This window comes from Macaca mulatta, chromosome 2 (assembly GCF_049350105.2).
Source record: "Macaca mulatta isolate MMU2019108-1 chromosome 2, T2T-MMU8v2.0, whole genome shotgun sequence".
Taxonomy (NCBI): domain Eukaryota; kingdom Metazoa; phylum Chordata; class Mammalia; order Primates; family Cercopithecidae; genus Macaca; species Macaca mulatta.
In genome coordinates this window covers 33,727,659-33,745,078 of record NC_133407.1, presented here as the reverse complement: position 1 = coordinate 33,745,078, position 17,420 = coordinate 33,727,659, and the positions used below count along the sequence as shown (strand labels likewise).

Genomic DNA, 17,420 nt, shown 5'->3' with positions numbered 1-17,420 from the left:
AATCAGTGGAAGTTATATAGCCATACCCCAAATGAATTTTTGGTCATCATATATGAATGACTGAAATGTCTTTGTATTTGAACGAATATTTCTAAGTTATGCTTATATGTGGATAGTTCTTTGGTTCTAAATATTCTTTGAAGTTTGAAAATTCTCAGGACACTTTTATCAGAAGTTGTCACTTAGTCAACAATGTTTTCTTCATGCGTGAATTCCTCTGTTTTTTAAATACAGTTGTCTAACATTACATGTTCATATATATTGCATCGAATTCCTTCTCTGATCAACCCATTGTATACAAGAGGATATATTAAAAAAGAATTTCATGAGATTCCCAGGTGTCCCAAATCCTTATCATCACTTGGTATTGTTTTTTATAAATTGTAACCATTCTGATGAGTGTGTAGTACACTGTTCTCATACATTGCTAGTGGGAGTATAAATGAGTACAAACTTTTGAAAACCATTTGACTGTAAAGACAATCTGAATATGGCCATACACATTATAATCCAAAAATTCTACTCTTAAAATATAGACCCAATAAAAATACGTACAAAAGTGCATCAAAAGACATATATAAGAATATTCATAGCAGCACTATTTATAAAAGCAAAAACTGGGAACAACCCACATATCATTAGTATAAGTAATAAATCATGGCATACTCACACAATGAAATACTATGCAATGCAGCCATGAGATTGAATGAACTATTATTATACACAACATCAATTCATCTTACAAGCATAAAGCAAAAGAAGCCAGAAAAAAAAAGAGCAGACACTTATATGATTCCATTTATTTCAAGTTCTAGAACACGTAAAACTGATTGATAGTGAGAGGATAGTGATTACCTTGGGGAAGGGGAGTAGTGGCTGCGGTGGGCATGAGGGGGGCTTCTGCGATGCTGGTAATGTTCTATTTCTTTACCTGGTGGTGACTACACAGGTGTATTTACATTCATTAAGCTGTGTATTTATAATTCAGGGACTTTTCTGATGTATGTTACAGTTCAATAAACATTTAAAAACAAAGCTAAGTCTTAATTCATTAAGGTTTTGGAGACTTACTTAAGTGTGGGTATGGTGATGAAAATCCTATAGTACTGATGTTCTATTGGACTTGGCATATTCCCTACATATTGGCTTGTGTCCTTTTTCTTTTTCTTTAACATGGGTCATGCCTACTCAACTGGGTTGTGCCCCTGCAAGAGCAGTGCCTTTATTTCGTAAGTTTTGCCTACTCAGCTTGGGTTACAAGAAATGGGGCTGATATTCTTGATTGAAAAAACTCTCGGAGAACTGATAGTGGTTTGGCTGTGTCTCCTCCCAAATCTCATCTTGAATTGTAGTAATCCCCACATGTCAAGGGTGGCACCAGGTGGAAATAATTGAATCATGGGGGTGGTTCCCCCATACTGTTCTTGTGGTAGTAAGTCTCAGGAGATCTGATGGTTTTATAAATGAAAGTTCCCCTGCACAAGCTCTCTTGCTGCCTCCATACAAGATGTCCCTTTGCTCTTTCTTCATGATTGTGAGGGCCCCCCAGCCATGTGGAACTATGAGTCAGTTAAACCTCCTACCTTTATACATTACCCAGACTTACGTATGTCTTTATTAGCAATATGAGAACAGACTAACACAAGAGGAGAAAAAAAAAGAGATGGCTTTGTTTCTCTCATTCTGTATTTTGAGGTGCTTGGAAGATAACAAAGTGGACCAGAATTTCTTCATTGTTTTGAAGCACAAGAACAACTCTGAGTATGTATTTACAAAACTGCATTTGCAAAAGACACACAAGGGCTTTTCACTGCTCACACTCATTCAGTATATGAAGAGGATCTAGCACAGGTACCTGAATTTAAAATTTTACAATCATGCCTGCGGTGTTTTAAACTCAGGGTTACTACTGTAGTACCTTGAAATCGAGACTCCCTATCAGAAGTACTGATGGGAATCAAGCCCTAACTCCAGTCGCAGCCCATGTAGCCCCGGCACTTACGGGATCCCCTCGCAGGCCCTTTGCTCCATGGTCACCAGGAATCCCTCTCTTCCCTGGGCTTCCCTAAAGTTAATACAAATCAGAAGAACAACAAGACAAGAAGTTTTAATGAAATTAATAAAAACAAGAGCTTTTCTTCTCCCTTGTGTGAATAATTAAACATTTTTCTACCAAGGCTATTTTTAAGTTGGAAAGATGAACAACCGAAAAAATTAGTTTCAAGCACCATATAATTTAATAGTGAACTCAATTATTTGCCACAGTGGTGAAGTCTGTATTCCAGACATATTTGTCATCTTGTTGTTTTTTTACAAATATTCTATGAACCAGGTATTCCTTATTATCTTTCTTTTATAAGGCAACTGAGATTCAGAAAGAATATGCACTTTGCCCAAGACGGTTGTTTCTGACTCAATTGTTCACACTCTAAAGACAAAGTAGAGGATGAAAATATGGCTGCTGTTGGTATTCATTCTAGGTGGGAATGAGTGACATTCACTCTTCAATGTGCTGCCTGGCACCACTGACCCTTGTCAACACCCCACTTCTATTTTTACTATGGTAGCTGCTTGTCATTGATGGCCCCAGTTCTTCGCCTCTCCCTATTCCTGTGTCCTTTGCCATGTAACTCTACAGTGACTTCCAACTTCGGTGGGCAAGATTCCCTTCCTCTGAGTTTGGCAATATGCATTGATTTGGCCAACAGAGAGAGATGCAAGCGTGGAGAGAGTTCTGAGCCTAGGTCTGAAGAAGACCTGCGAGTTCTAGTATGTTCCCACTTGCTTTCTTGTGCTTTTGCTATGGGCATGAAAAGGTCATGGCTAGCATGGTTAGGCTAGCTCCTGGTCCCAGGACGGTAAGTGACATATGGAGTAAAGCCCCCGGCCACCTTACAGACATGAGCCATGTCCAGCCTCAATCAGTTGAACCCCTCAGAAACATAAGAAATAAATGTTCATCGTTGTATGTGATTGAGGTTTTATGACTGTCACAAAACAGTTTTGTAGCAATAGCTGACTGATACACCCACGGTAGTTATTCTACTCTGTCAATCACACCCTTAATCTCTAGTACAATTTTCATGTTCTTCCTTTTTAAATCCCTACCTGGGATCCCTCATCACCCTTTTCTCCTTTTCTTCCAGGAAGACCATAATCACCCTAAAAAACAAGAAGGGAAAGCTATTAATAGAATTCTCATTTTTCATAACGGTAAATAGCTCAGAAGGGTCTCTATGGTACAAGAAGGCTCTACCTGTTCTCCGTTTAGTCCGTCAATTCCACTTTCCCCAGCTTCTCCCTGAAAAGACAGATATGATTAGAACAGAGTACATCACATGCATGTGGAAAGAAGTCAGATGCCAAACAAAAACTCTATCTTTGTGTTTCACACACAGCTTCTTTGTTAGGCTGGGCCTAGGTAATATTAAAGGTTACTCAGTAATAGAAACTATCAACAAATAATATATATTGCCTGTACTGAAAGAGAGGAAGAAACAAAATGAAATGGCTGGCAATAAAAAAGGAAAGTCAATGACAACTTTATTTGTATAACTTACTGATCAATTTAATCTCAAAAATAAAAATATTTCTAGATAACATATAGGTAGGTAAATGGATGTGCCTGGTACCATACCTCCTGTCCATTTAGTCCCCTGTTTCCCTGAAAATAAAAGGACAGTAATAGTTAGTGTAGGAAAATGGAATTAATGTTGAGAAAACTCCATACTCTAATGCAATCCTTACCTTAGGACCTTTGGTGCCATAGCATCCCTTAGTACCTTGCTCTCCCACTGGTCCAGGGGCTCCTCTTTCTCCCTGAGAAAGGGCACATATCCAAATGAGCTTTTTCTATTGTAATCTGGAATCTGTCTTGAAAACTTGCCAAGTTTGTTGTTACCAGAAAAAGTGTGAATGCTCATGGTTCACAATCCAGAGTTTTGCTTATAAAAACTAAGAGTGGAAATAAATCAGAGATACCCTGATGACAGACAGCCATTTGCTCTGGATCCCACTTGCATATTGCCTCTGTGAGGCTTCTCTCTCACCAAGTGGTCACCAAGTTACGTCCTTCCGACCTTCTTAACATATTTAGTCATACTGTCCCAAGCACAAATTAAGACGTGTCTTGCACCTATGACTACAAGACTTACCTATAATCTTCACCTTATCATCATCTGCAATGTTGCTTGAGTATGCTTTCCAAACACTCCCACAATTTTGACCCCTGTGCTTCCCACCATTCAGTGACTGCCCATCAACTAGAAGACACAATCCAAATCTTCAGCAGGGGATTCAAGACTCACAATAACCTGAGTTTTACCTTCCACATATATCTTCCTCCTGAACTGGCCTGGGTTCCATCCATGTTGACCATGTGCCATCTTATGAACATGATCTTCTCTCAGACACATGCCCTTGAACGCACTGTTCCCCCAAACTTCGCCTGTAGAAATTCCTACTCATCCTTCAAATGTCTGCCCAGGTACTTCTCCTTATTTGCAGCCTTCCCCTCTCAAGCTCCAACTTTAGCCAAGGCTGTTAGGTAACTGAGTTGTTCTGCCACACTCCTTTGCATGTCTCTATACTTCTAGTCTAGCCCTTGTGTATAACAACCAGAATCACTGTTGTCTTATTTGCATTTCTACTAGTTTGAAAGTTTCCTGGAGGTAGAAACCATATTTTTCCTTTTATTTATTTTTCTCATTTCTGAAGCCTACAAATATAAGTATTTGATCATGTGCCAGGCACACATATACATAACATATATTTGTTGAATGAACCAGTGAATGCATGAGTATGTTAAAGTGTGAGGTCTTTGATAAATAATGTAGTAAATGGTAGATGTTTAATATATAATTGGTAAACAAATGTTTGGATGGATTGATGGGAGAATGGAAGGATGAGTGAATGCAAGAGTGAGGTCCTTGATACGCAATGTGGTGAGTTGGTTTCCTTTGCAGAATGCTGCAGAATGGGGGATATAGCAGTGATTCAACTCCCCTAGTGACGAAGGTAACTTCTGCATTGAATTCATTGTGCAATGTTGGTGGGTAGTCAAAGAAGAGACAATAGGTCAAATAAGCCACTAATGACCACCAGAAGCAAAGCACAATGAGAACAAAAGAAGATCCCAGATTCTGTACAAGAATCCTTAGAATCTCACCTTTCTTGCTTCCCCAATTCAGAATTGACTCAAGGAAGTTCATATCGTAGATATGTTTTTAGGGATAAATGGAGGTAAAAAGAGCCTTGACTTACAGCGATTCCCTCCTCTCCCAGGTAACCTTCACTGCCTTTAAAACCTGGAGGTCCCTGGAAATAAGAAAAGGAAGAAAACATTTGCATCTATGAACCAAAAATCAGAGGTAACCAAACCAAATTAAACTTTACAGTTTTACTTCATGTGGAGTAGTAAGGGTTTGGGGGGGGGAAGAAAAGTCCCTGCTTCCCAGTGTAGGTTACATTTACACACATAGAAAGACATGGAATTTTGAGACAAGTATCCAGTTAACCCAAGAGGGTGTGTGAGTGTGTGACAATCATAATATTGTAACTCTGGGTTTATATATTGTTCCAGAGCTTCTTTCTAAACAAACATTCAAGTCAACACAGCTATATTTGCCACTGGTAAACTAGAATTATTCTCCCTTTATCAAAAAATCTTTTAGGATTTATGCTACACATAGAAAAATAGACCACACACCTTTCTTTCCATTCTTTCTGAGACTTATTTTTAAAAAAATCTATCACTCTCTTTACATGAAGCTGAAACATTCAGGAAATAATTAGTCCAAAAACTTTCAGAGACATATTCAGACACATAGCCCTGGTGATTTGGGAGTTATAGTGCTATCTATAAATTACTCAAAAATCAAACACATGTAAACAAACTGTATTGAAATCATTATAACATATCCATAATGTTTATATGTATTTAAACATTTCTTAAAGTTCAAAATAATATGTTTACATAAGGATACATATACTTGTTCTGGTTAGGAAACATATGAATCATCATTGTTGGTTTCTGTTTTTAAATAATGAGCCTGTTTTTGTTTATGTATCTGTGATAACATTTTGACCTGACTTAAGCTGAATGAGACATCTTAACATCTTCTGCTATAAGAGAGTGATCTGATCTAGCCTGGTTTCCAGCAAAGTACACAAAGTATCTTCTGTTTGATTTTAATAACTCTGCCATCATTAGAAACGAATGCTGAAATGGGTTATTCACATGGAGGAGGCTTTCATTATTCAACATGAGGGATTACAGCTGATTTTCCTGCATCATTGTCATCAGTACTAGAATACTGGATAATCAAGGATCTTGACAGTTGTTTCTCCTGAGTCTTCCACAAAAACTTTTTAAAAAGACTCCAATTTAGAATGCCAAGGAAAATCCATGACTAACTTGACACATAAAAAGGAAGTATAATAAACTCTTATATAAGAGGCTCTATTTAGAAGTTAAAAATCACACCTTATTTCTACTTAAACCCATGTCTGAAGGACATTCTACAACTCAAAGTAACCCATAAATCTGAACTAAAATCACCCTTTTCCCTGGTGGTCCAGGATCTCCCATTGTGCCATCTCCTCCAATGCACTTGCAGAACAAACAGCAGCATGTTCTTTCAGCAATGTTGACCTTGGGAGAGGGTAAGAAATACATTACATTTGGTGATATTGCTTCCCAAATCTCGTATGCAAGTTCAACCATGTGATCCAGACTTCTACCACAGTTTCAGAAGCCTGGTCACCATTCAAATGATTGTGCTTTAGAAAGAATGCATGAAACTTTTTTTTTTTTTTTTGCTTCCATCTTTCCTCCTATCATCTGCACTCTCCACCATTTGAGGTATTCCAAATCAACTCAAAAATGTTTCTGTGTTTTCAAATTGGTATCAGTTTAGCTGTGGCAAACTGACTGCATGCCAACTGATGTGGCTGTCTGTCCCTGCCCTACCTCACCCTAGCACTGACCATGATATTGTTAATTTCCCTACATAATTCTGCCCCAAATATTTTGTTCAATAAAATGAATGCATGCTATTTTCCTCATCTTGTGAAATGTTGGTATGCTAGACAATTTAGACAGTGCCCAGTGTAACATTTCTTGGAACTAAGTCCAATGGTAAACTCTTCCAAAACAATTTTGATAGGATTTCCAAAACACAAATTGCATGTGCAACATTTTGGAAGCACTTGCTGTAGGGGATGGGGGCACAGGAGAATATTCCTCTTTATACTCTGGTCAAAAAATCCATATTATGTATTTTAAAACATGAATAAATGTCATCCTGGACTTACCTAGTCATCCCCTGAATAGATGATATATTGCTTTTACATTTTTACAATTAACTCACCAGATTTACTTTTAGAAAAATTCTATTTTCAAATAAATGTTATACTTCACTTAATGGGGTAGAACCAATCTTTGTATTGCGAAGTTTCCCAATAAATCTCTAGTGAAATGAAAAATGAAAATCTTTTGTTATAGCCATTTAGCAATTTTCTCCCTTTGATTGTTTCCTACTATATAATGTTCCTTTTCTGACATTATGAAATTATTTTTCCGACAATTTCAGAAAAAGCAATCAAACTGGAAATGTGTGAAAGCAAACAATAACAAAATGGATACTATGATTTTATATTAGATAACATTTTATATTAGATAACATCAATTTTCTTTGGATCACCAAAATTCTACAGCATCAAATCTATTACTATTAAAACTGACCTATGATTAAGTTTTTCTTGTAGAGTGTTCCATTTATATGATATACAAAAACTGACAGGTTTGTTTAAAGAATTTCCTTCCTCTATAAATTACCAAAGAGATTTCACAGAGTAGTCGACAGGAAAAAAAAAATACATTTTGTAAAAACACTGTCTTTCCATGTAGAAAGGAATTCCAATGAAACTTTCATATTCTTTATGTAATTATTTTTACATAATTACAACACTGAACAAGTTGCTTAAATACCTCTGTGTATATAAATTTTATAGGTGGAAAATAGCAGGAGCTAGCACTTCCTTGGAAAGTGTTCTTATATACCGATTAAAGATTCTGTAAGTTGTAAGCAAATTACAAAATTACTAGCAATTCATTAAAGTAAAAGTAGAGCCACACAGAGCTTGCTGGCGCTTTACCACTCGAGTTTGACTTCTCGTATGTTTTTGAAAGAAATACGATTGAGATGCATCTTCAGGTTTAAAAATAGAACATAAGGTGAGGTCAGGAGTTTGAGACCAGCCTGGTCAACATGGCAAAACTCCGTTTCTATTAAATATACAAAAATGAGCCAGGCATGGTGTCGGGCGCTGGTAATTCCAGCTACTCGGGAGGCTGAGGCAGGGAGAATAGATTGAACCTGGGAGGCAGAGATGCGGTGAGCTGAGATCACACTACTGCATTTCATCCTGGGCGATAGAACGAGACTGTCTCAAACAAACAAACAGAATATAAGGTAGAAATCTCAAGGAGTCACAACCCTTAATCTTTCAATTGCTCATAAAGTACATGTGAGGTTTACTGTCACTAGGCTTTTCCTCCAGCTTTAGAGCAGATTACGCTTTCTCTAGTTGAACTCCAAATGTAATTTGCTTTCATTTACAGGTCTTGTCCCAGGAAAAATACACATCTTAAATACTAGAATTACACTCAGTGCGGAAAGCTGTTATGCCTAGGATCTGCAAGGGGTGTGAAAACTGGCTGGTGGAGGTAACAGCCGATTCATGCTCGCATCTCAGATTCTTTTTGTCACTTATGTTCTTTGGCTATAATTTGGACATGATTGTGGGTACTATTTAAATTTTCTTCTTTTTCCCTGTTTCCTCCTCCTCCTGTTTTTGCCAAGCATATACATTAAACATGCTTTGACATCTCTTTACTACATTTCTTCCAAATAAACCCTCTTAGGCTGTTCACTAATTCATAAAAACCTCTCTTCACTCCCAAATAAACAGAATAAGTTCAAATTCTTAAGCATAAGTATTAAACCTACATACAAAATAATTGAAAATTTAAGCTTACCAGCCTTTTCAGAGTAACTTACCAGTTGCTTTGATAGACGGCTCCCAAGATCTCTCATGCCAATAGAGAGCTGCGTCCTGTACTCAAATCCTTTCCCAAATTCAATATAGGGAAGATCAGCCAAGTCACTTGAATCAGCAGGTCCATCCACAGCAACAGTTATGAGAGCATTCAGGCCTATCCAACACAGTTTACAATGTTCCAGGTGAGGTGGGTTTGGTTACTTTATTTTTTTGCAAGCATATTTAAATTGTTATTCTCAGCAAACAGTTGCAAGAGGAACAGTCAGTTTACTTTATTTTGAGGTCTTTCCCCCAAACACGTGATGTAAACTTGACAACTGACAAGACTATAATAAGAGCACAAAAGGAATTATGTTTTCCAAAACTAATTAAATTGGAGATAGTGAAAATTGTAACAGAACTTCCAGTTCCCTGATTTGAAGGACACAGTCCTCAAAGATCTACAGAGTGTGCTAAAGTACAGAGAAATTCACATACCAAGAAAGTCCAGCCTGGGCAACATGGCAAAACTCCACCTCTACAAAAAATTTACAAAATTTTACAAAATTAGCCAGGCATGGTGGCACATGCCTGTGGTCCCAGCTACATGGGAGGCTGAGGTGGGAGGATCGCTTAAGCCTGGGAGGTTGAGCCTGCAGTGAGCTGTGATTGTGCCCCGGCACCCCTACCTGGGCAACAGAGCAAAACTGTGTCTCAAAAATAGAAAATACATGTTGTACATTTTTGTCATTCAGTGGGGGATCCTTGAAGCAGCAGCACTGGCATCATCTGGGGGCTCATCAGAAATACAGAATCTCAGGCCCCACCCCACACTTACTGAATCAGAATTTGTATTTTAACAAAATCCCCAGGTGATTTGTATACACATTAAAGTTTGAAAAGCACAGTTCTGTATGATCTGATAAAACATCAATAACCCAGTTGGAACTATAGGTAGTAAAAGTAACAGGCCTATTGTCAGGCAATTAGGAACAGATGACAGACAATCATCCAGGAGCTGTGGCTCAGAGGCTTTGGGGTTTTATGAATACAATTACTTCAAAGAAAACTGTTGGTTAAGGACCAACATAGGGTTGCCAATGACTTATTTTGCTAGGTAAGAACATTAAATAATGGTGGCAGTCATCATGGTGGAGGAGGTAATTCAGCAACAACAGTGCTATCATTTGTTGATAGAAACTGTGTGCCTGGAAAATGGTTAAGTGCTTCACATGCATTATCTTATTTGTAAGGGTCAAATATAACTCTATTGGTATGTATAATTATAGTCCTATTTTACAGACAAGCAAACAGGCTTGGAGAGGTTAAATGACACCCTGGTAAGTGGTATTTTTAGGTTTTTCACCCAGATAGCCTAATTCCATAGCTTACATTCAAAGGATATTTTGACAATAAAAATGTGCTAAAGATAGAATCTTGGAATAAAGGGCAGTCTTAAAATCAAATACATTTAGCTTCACATAAACCTGACTCCACTGGCAACATTTTTCTCATTATTATTGATGGGTAAAGAATTATTTGATGAGAATTGGAACCAATGAACCAGAATAGATAAATGTTCAAGGACTTGGCTGAGAGTCAAGAACACCTTCTTAAATAAGTTTATATGATATGATTTTATATGAAATGAGTAGATGAAGACAGAAATCAAGAGAATGAAGTTTCAGGGACATATTGGAGAGGTTCAAGTTCCAAGAGAGGCAAACAGAATGGTTATCTGCAGTGGAAGAAAGAAGCTGAGCGTGGTGGCTCACGCCTGTAATCCCAGCACTTTGGGAAGCCAAGGTGGGCAGATCATGAGGTCAGGAGATAGAGACCATCCTGGCTAACATAGTGAAACCCCATTTCTACTAAAAATACACAAAATTAGCCGGGCGTGGTGGCACGTGCCTGTAGTCTCAGCTACTTGGGAGGCTGATGCACAAGAATCACTTGAACCTGGGAGGCGGAGGTTGCAGTGAGCTGAGATGGCGCCACTGCACTCCAACCCGGGCAACAAGGCAAGACTCTGTCGAAAAGACAAGACAAGACAAGACAAGACAAGAAAAAGAAAAAGAAAAAGGAAAAGAAAAAGGAAAAAGAAAAGGAAAAGGAAAAGAAAAGAAAAAAGGAAAGAAAAGAACCACCACCACCAAAGAAGAATAGGGTCACCAATTTGTCCTCATTTCCTGGGACTTTCCTGGTTCTTGTGCTGAAAGTTCCCATCTTGTTCCAAACAAATCAGGACAGTTGGTCACTCTTCTAGAATGAGAATGAGGAGGGGGAGAAAAGAGGTTGTAGAGTGGTCTGGGATATGAAATGCTTGTACATCAATTGGTGTTTAGTGATCAAGAAGCATGCTGATGGATCTACTTATAAGAGAAAAAAAAAAACCTTCTCTCATCTGATTTTTCTTGTAATATCCAGGAAATGTAAAATTTTAAGAATGTAAAATGATAAAATAAGAACCATGGGATTGTTGACTTGCAAGAAATATGTATATAACTATTATTTATAACTGCTTTTCTTAGGATCAAGGGACTCCAATCTTCTTTCAGACTCATCCAATAAATGAGTCATACGATCCTAAATACAAAGTTTTCAATTTTCTAACAATGAATTAAGAAAGAAAAGATTTTCAAACTTGGAAGAATAAAGAATCACTGAGTAGATTCTAGGGTATTCAATTCTAAAAAAATAATTAATTTAAGCCCCAATCCACGTGCATAAGTTTTAAAGCCATGTCCACCATCAAGGATTGTTTTTCCCTTGTCTCCTCTTGTTCAGTGATGATTGCATAGTTTACACATATTGATGTTTGGCCTGAAATTAAGAAAGCTTTCCTAGGTGAATAGATCATAGGGCCCAGCACCAAGTGAAGTCTTGTGTGTGTAAGTATGGGAAGCCAGTGAGAGAGATACTTCTTGTCCATACAGAAAGCCACTTTCTTTTCTTTATTAAAGAAAAAAACAAAATTTAAAAATTCAGATGCTTTGAGATCTTGCTTGGTGTAAGTCTGACAGGTGAAGAAACTGGTAACCAAATTCACACTCAACCATGTCAAAGATGGTCCCTTTCAAAGAACTAGACACTTTTCAAAGAATGTTATTACCATGATTTCTATCTTCCATTTGAAGAATCTAAATATCTGAGGATATTATTCAAAATATAGCTTCTGAAGTTGATACCCATTTACTAGTTTTTCAGTAGGCATTGGAAGAAAGATGTTTGGTCTTAGAATTCTGGGTATTCCAAAGCACTTCCTGGAAGAAACTCTACTGTTGTTTGCAAGACAAACATCTTTTCCCCACAAAGGAAAAGCTGAAATAAAACAAAACAATGGCAACCACCAAAACTACATTACCCATCCCAACTAAGCACTCTGGTATCTTTTTTCAGTCTTAACTAAAACCTTAATTATAGCTCATGAACAAAGGCCAAGACCGGAGAGAATAAAAACAAGGCAGATTTAGTAAATAAGGGATAAAATAAAAACCCTTACTCCCTTGTTGCAGGAAGTCAGGGACCCCAAATGGAGGGACCAGCTGAAGTCACGGCAGAAGAACATAAATTGTGAAGATTTCATGGACATTTATTAGTTTCCCAAATTAATACTTTTATAATTTCTTACACTTGTCTTTGGTGCAATCTCTGAACATAAATTGTGAAGATTTCACACACATTTATCACTTCCCCAATCAATACTCTTATAAAATTTCCTATGCCTGTCTTTAATCTCTTAATCCTATCATCTTCGTAAGCTGAATATGTATGTCGCCTCAGGACCCTGTGATGATTGTGATATCTGCACAAATTGTTTGTAAAGCATGTGTGTTTGAACAATATGAAATCTGGGCACCTTGAAAAGAACAGGATAACAGCGATTTTCAGGGAACAAGGGAGATAATCATAAGGTCTGACTGCCTGCAGGGCCAGGCAGAACAGAGTCATATTTCTCTTCTTACAGAAAGCAAATAGGAGAAATATCACAGAATTCTTTTTATCAGCAAGGAATAGCCCTGGGAAAAGACTGCATTCCCGGTGGAGGGGGTCTCTAAAATGGCCGCTCTAGGATTGTCTGTGTTATGCAGTTGAAGATAAGGGATGAAATATGCCCTGGTCTCCTGCAGTGCCCTCAGGCTTGCTAGAATTAGGAAATTCCAGCCTGGTGAATTCTAGTCAGACCAGTTGTCTGCCCTCAAACCCTGTTTCCTGTTAAGATGTTTATCAATGACAATGTGTGCCCAGTGGGACATGGACCTTCATCAGTAATTCTAGTTTTGCCCTGGCCTTGTGATCTCACTCTGCCTCCCTGCCCTTGTGATCTTTTATTGCCCTTAAAGCATATGATCTCTGTGACCCACTCCCTATTCGTACCCCCCTCCCCTTTTGAAATCCCTAATAAGAACTTGCTGGTTTTGCAGTTCAGGGGGCATCACAGAACCTGCCAACATGCAATGACACCCCAGAGGCCCAGCTGTAAAATTTCTTTCTTTTGTACTCTTTCTCTTTATTTCTCAGACCAGCCAGCACTTAGGGAAAATAGAAAACAACCTACGTTGAAATACTGGGGGCTAGTTCCCCTGATACTCCCTAGTAGTAAACTCAGAGAATTTTGCAATTTGTTTAAGATGGGAGAGAGAGAACAAAATAGAAAACACAAAGTCCTGTCAACCTCTATTAGCTAACCTGACAGGTAATGCCTTAGGTCAGGTTCCCTAGAAACAGAGTTTGAGATAAGGATTTGGAGGTGCACAAATTGTTGAGGAAGCACTTTCAGAAGAAAGGGAGTGAGGAAAACAGGATAGGGCAGGGGAAGTTACTGAGCAAGACAATGTTGCAGCTGGAGTCTAGTTTTATTTAGCCTGATCCCAGGAAGCTCTGGAGCATAAATTGCACCACACCACTGGTGTCATTTAGAGGCAAAGGTCCAACTCTGTAACCTAATCTGCTGCCCAAGGATGGGGTGGAGAGCAACCTTCCAGGTGACGTGGCTCTACTGGCCAAGGGAAATTCTTCAGAGAAGGAGTAAGCTGTGAGTTGTTAGCAGATAGAGGATAGATGAATCTCCCAGTAAAGGAGATATGGGTAGGGCAGAAATTGCACCCACTTACAGAAGAGGATTTCTATTCTGAGTCAAACAAGAACTTCTTTGTTTGACTAAACAAGAACATCCACATGTTCTTGTCTGACTCAGAATAGAAGCTTTTGGTTCAAAAGCTAAAAGCCTGGTTCCAGAGCTTAAAAATCTCAAACACCATGGTTGGCCCATCTGTGGTCTGAAGGAAGGAACTGATTAGAAAGCCCCAAAACATGAGTAAACTTATCCAACAATGCTTGCAACTCTGGGAACTTTACAAGTGTTAGAAGAAAACTGACTCTCATTCCCTGGTCAAAGAGAAACATACTATTCCCTTCTGGTGACACTAAAGAAGTAGCAATATTAGACAATATGGGGCAAGAGAGAAAGGAACATTCTCCAGGAAAGGAAGAAGAAATACAGCAATATGATACAAAGGATAGGACTTTGTATTCAGTGCTGTTTCATACATATAAGGCATGAGGAAAAAAATGCATGTCAAAATATTCTGAGAGCTTGTTTGTTCTGCCTAGTACATACAGAATATGGAGATTGTCAAAATCAGGGTTATTCAAAATTTAAGAGCCTGGAAATTTAAGAGCCAGAAGTTAGTTCTGAGATTATAAAGTTAATAAGCACTCCCTTCCCACTCCTCCTCCATACTCAGTACCTTCTTTTCTAAGTTCATCAGATTTTTGTTCAAGTTTCTCAGCATCATCATCCAATCCATCTGAAAATAAAAGGACCACCTAAGAAGTATTCCAAAAAAGAAAAATGAGTTAAAAGGGGTTCACTGCAATCACAGATCAACAAATAAGATAAATCCATGTTACCTTTCCTCGAGCAGCCGATTTATTCTGAAATGTATCCCATAGAGAATCCAAGAGGTTTGCATTGAGAAAAGATGGTCCTTTAACTGTTATATCCTTCAAGCTATTCAGTATGTTTTCACTGTAGATCTCAAACTTGGGAGAATATTTTTCCATGGCATTTGTCACTTGAAAAGCCACACTGACCTGAGTCTCTGTGCCCACCTCACAGCTTACTCCATTGAGGGAGCTGATGGCACGTAAGATGTCTTGAAGGTAGGTTTCCATCCAAGGCTGACCTTCAAGCAAAGTCTGCCCTTTCTCCTGAGTTGAGACATCAAATCCCACCACAACATCCATGAAACAGTCTAGGATTCAAAGGAAAAGCATGTCTTAATAAATCAAGAAACACCTTTATTTAACTCAGACACCATGTCTGAATCAAGGGACTTGGAATTCTATTTCAGTTATAAAGTTAGAACACAATGAAAGGCATAAATGAATAAAGGAAGGGGCTAAGCATCAACTCTTTTCTAATCTGTAAAAGTGTAAGGGTATATTATTACTTTTTCAGGTCATAAAAAATCCGTTGATTCTATAATGAAATTCTGAAAGATTTTATTTTAGATATTGAAAAAGTCATGCAGAATCATTTAAATATCCCCAAAGTACCTGTGGAAATGTTAATAGTCCAAAATAAAACATTCATATAATGCTACTTATCAATTGAGGTCATTCGACAAATATTAAATTTTAATAATTATAAGGGAAATTTAAGAACATTTGAATAAAGTCATTTAGAAAAAAAATAAATCACAAAGGACTCATCTAGGGAATGGTTTTGATGATTTATCTTTCTAAAAAGGGCCTCTGATTCCTCTTGTCATCTTCTAACATCCACTCAGAAAAGAAAAAAACAAAACTAAAAAATTCAGGAGATCCTTTGAAATCTGGCTTGGTATAAGTCTGACAAGTGAAGAAACTGGTAACCAAATCATTCACATTTGACCATGTCAAAGATGGTGCCGCTTTCAGGAGCTCAGCCATCCCAGAAGCCAAGGACACTGCCATTTTGAGGTTCAATACTTAGAGAAGTGTTGCATTAAAGTGCTTTGCTCTTATTCTTATTAATTCTAGGGAAACTTAAGAGTTGGATAAACTAGAAAGGCCTTGATATTTTAAGCTGAGTGTCCTAAGAGACAGTTAGAGAATAGTCATGTGACTCAAACACTCTTCTTTCAATAGTTTTTAACTTGGCTAAAAACTGTAATTTTTTTCAGCAAACTCAACACATACAGCTTGCTTGATAAAATGAGTGGTTGTTTTTAATTTGGTTTGCTTAGATCAGCAATGTTTAAGATATTCCTTGTAAAGGCAAATGCCTAACTACTTTCCAGACACACTGGTCAGCTGGACATTTGCAAGTGTTTAAAACCAAAATCGTTAATTTCAACTTTTAAAACAACTGTTGGCAACTTGGTTTTTAATGAGAGTTGACTGAGGGAACACAAAAATCTTATTTGATAATCAATTTTCATCATGAGATTCAAGGTAAACTAAAGTGTTATCAAAAATCTGGAAGACTGGACATCTTATTTTACTGTATTTTACTTTATTGGAAATCTCTTCTTAGATAATCAGAAAATCAGATAATCAGAAAATAAGATAAACTATTTAGAAAAAAAGCAGAATATATCCTTTCCAAAATTCCTCTTGCATCAACGTCTTCTCATATCTGTCTTGAGCTTGAAAGTTTCATCTTTGATGACAACTGTTTAAACCTGAGCAGGAAACCAGGTAGTAAACAAGATATGATAATGTCTTTAAGGAAAACAGACCAGCAGAAATACCAAAATGACATCAAGTGACCTTGGGAACTGTTGCCTATAAACATTGTGTATTTTAAATTTTTGTCTAGATTGCTGAAAGTACAAACTTATTGAGGTAAACAAGTTCCTTGTGTTTAATTTAAATTGACAAATGATTCCATAATAATGTGAGAGAAGGAATGGAATTTGGTGGGCAAGTCCAGAATTAGTAACCATGTGTCTAAGTACAGTGAGAGAGGCCAAACCACACTGAGCAAGAGGCTCTCATGCAACAGCCTAAAAACTCCACTGAGACATCTACCCTTAAATCAGGAGCCCTGTCTTGAAGTCTTCCACGACACAGGTTGTGCTTTAAAGTGAATCTGCCACTGGTGACTCCAAAGGACTGGAGGCAGGGAGTTTTGGAAGTGAGCTAGGGAGAAGGCTGAAATTGGATTTCCAAAGAAATCATAAAGAATTAAAGTAGGATAACAGCAGTGGGAATAAGAAAGGGGCAATAAAAGCAAAATATTTAAGAAGGTAATTGGCAGGAATGGCTACAGAGGGTGACAAAAGACGTAAGAGTAGCAGGCTGAGCCCTTGACCAGTCCTCCAAATCGCAATGCGGAATCCTGGGGGGCAGGTCTGTGAGCGGGAAGACAGAAGTTCAGTTTCAGTCAT

General features: G+C 37.8%; 1 protein-coding gene across 1 annotated transcript in view; it reads right to left on the bottom strand.

Moving 5' to 3' along the window:
- COL6A6 (collagen type VI alpha 6 chain) overlaps positions 1-17,420 on the bottom strand; it is a 161,377-nt gene that overhangs the window by 75,737 nt on the left and 68,220 nt on the right. The window contains exons 9-18 of the mRNA XM_077991442.1: positions 14,956-15,299; positions 14,793-14,871; positions 9,063-9,217; positions 6,560-6,652; positions 5,263-5,316; positions 3,748-3,819; positions 3,638-3,664; positions 3,257-3,301; positions 3,109-3,162; positions 2,003-2,065 (exon numbers count right to left, since the gene is read on the bottom strand). Coding sequence (XP_077847568.1) covers positions 2,003-2,065; positions 3,109-3,162; positions 3,257-3,301; positions 3,638-3,664; positions 3,748-3,819; positions 5,263-5,316; positions 6,560-6,652; positions 9,063-9,217; positions 14,793-14,871; positions 14,956-15,299 — 986 coding nt within the window. The remainder of the gene's footprint in view (positions 1-2,002; positions 2,066-3,108; positions 3,163-3,256; positions 3,302-3,637; positions 3,665-3,747; positions 3,820-5,262; positions 5,317-6,559; positions 6,653-9,062; positions 9,218-14,792; positions 14,872-14,955; positions 15,300-17,420) is intronic.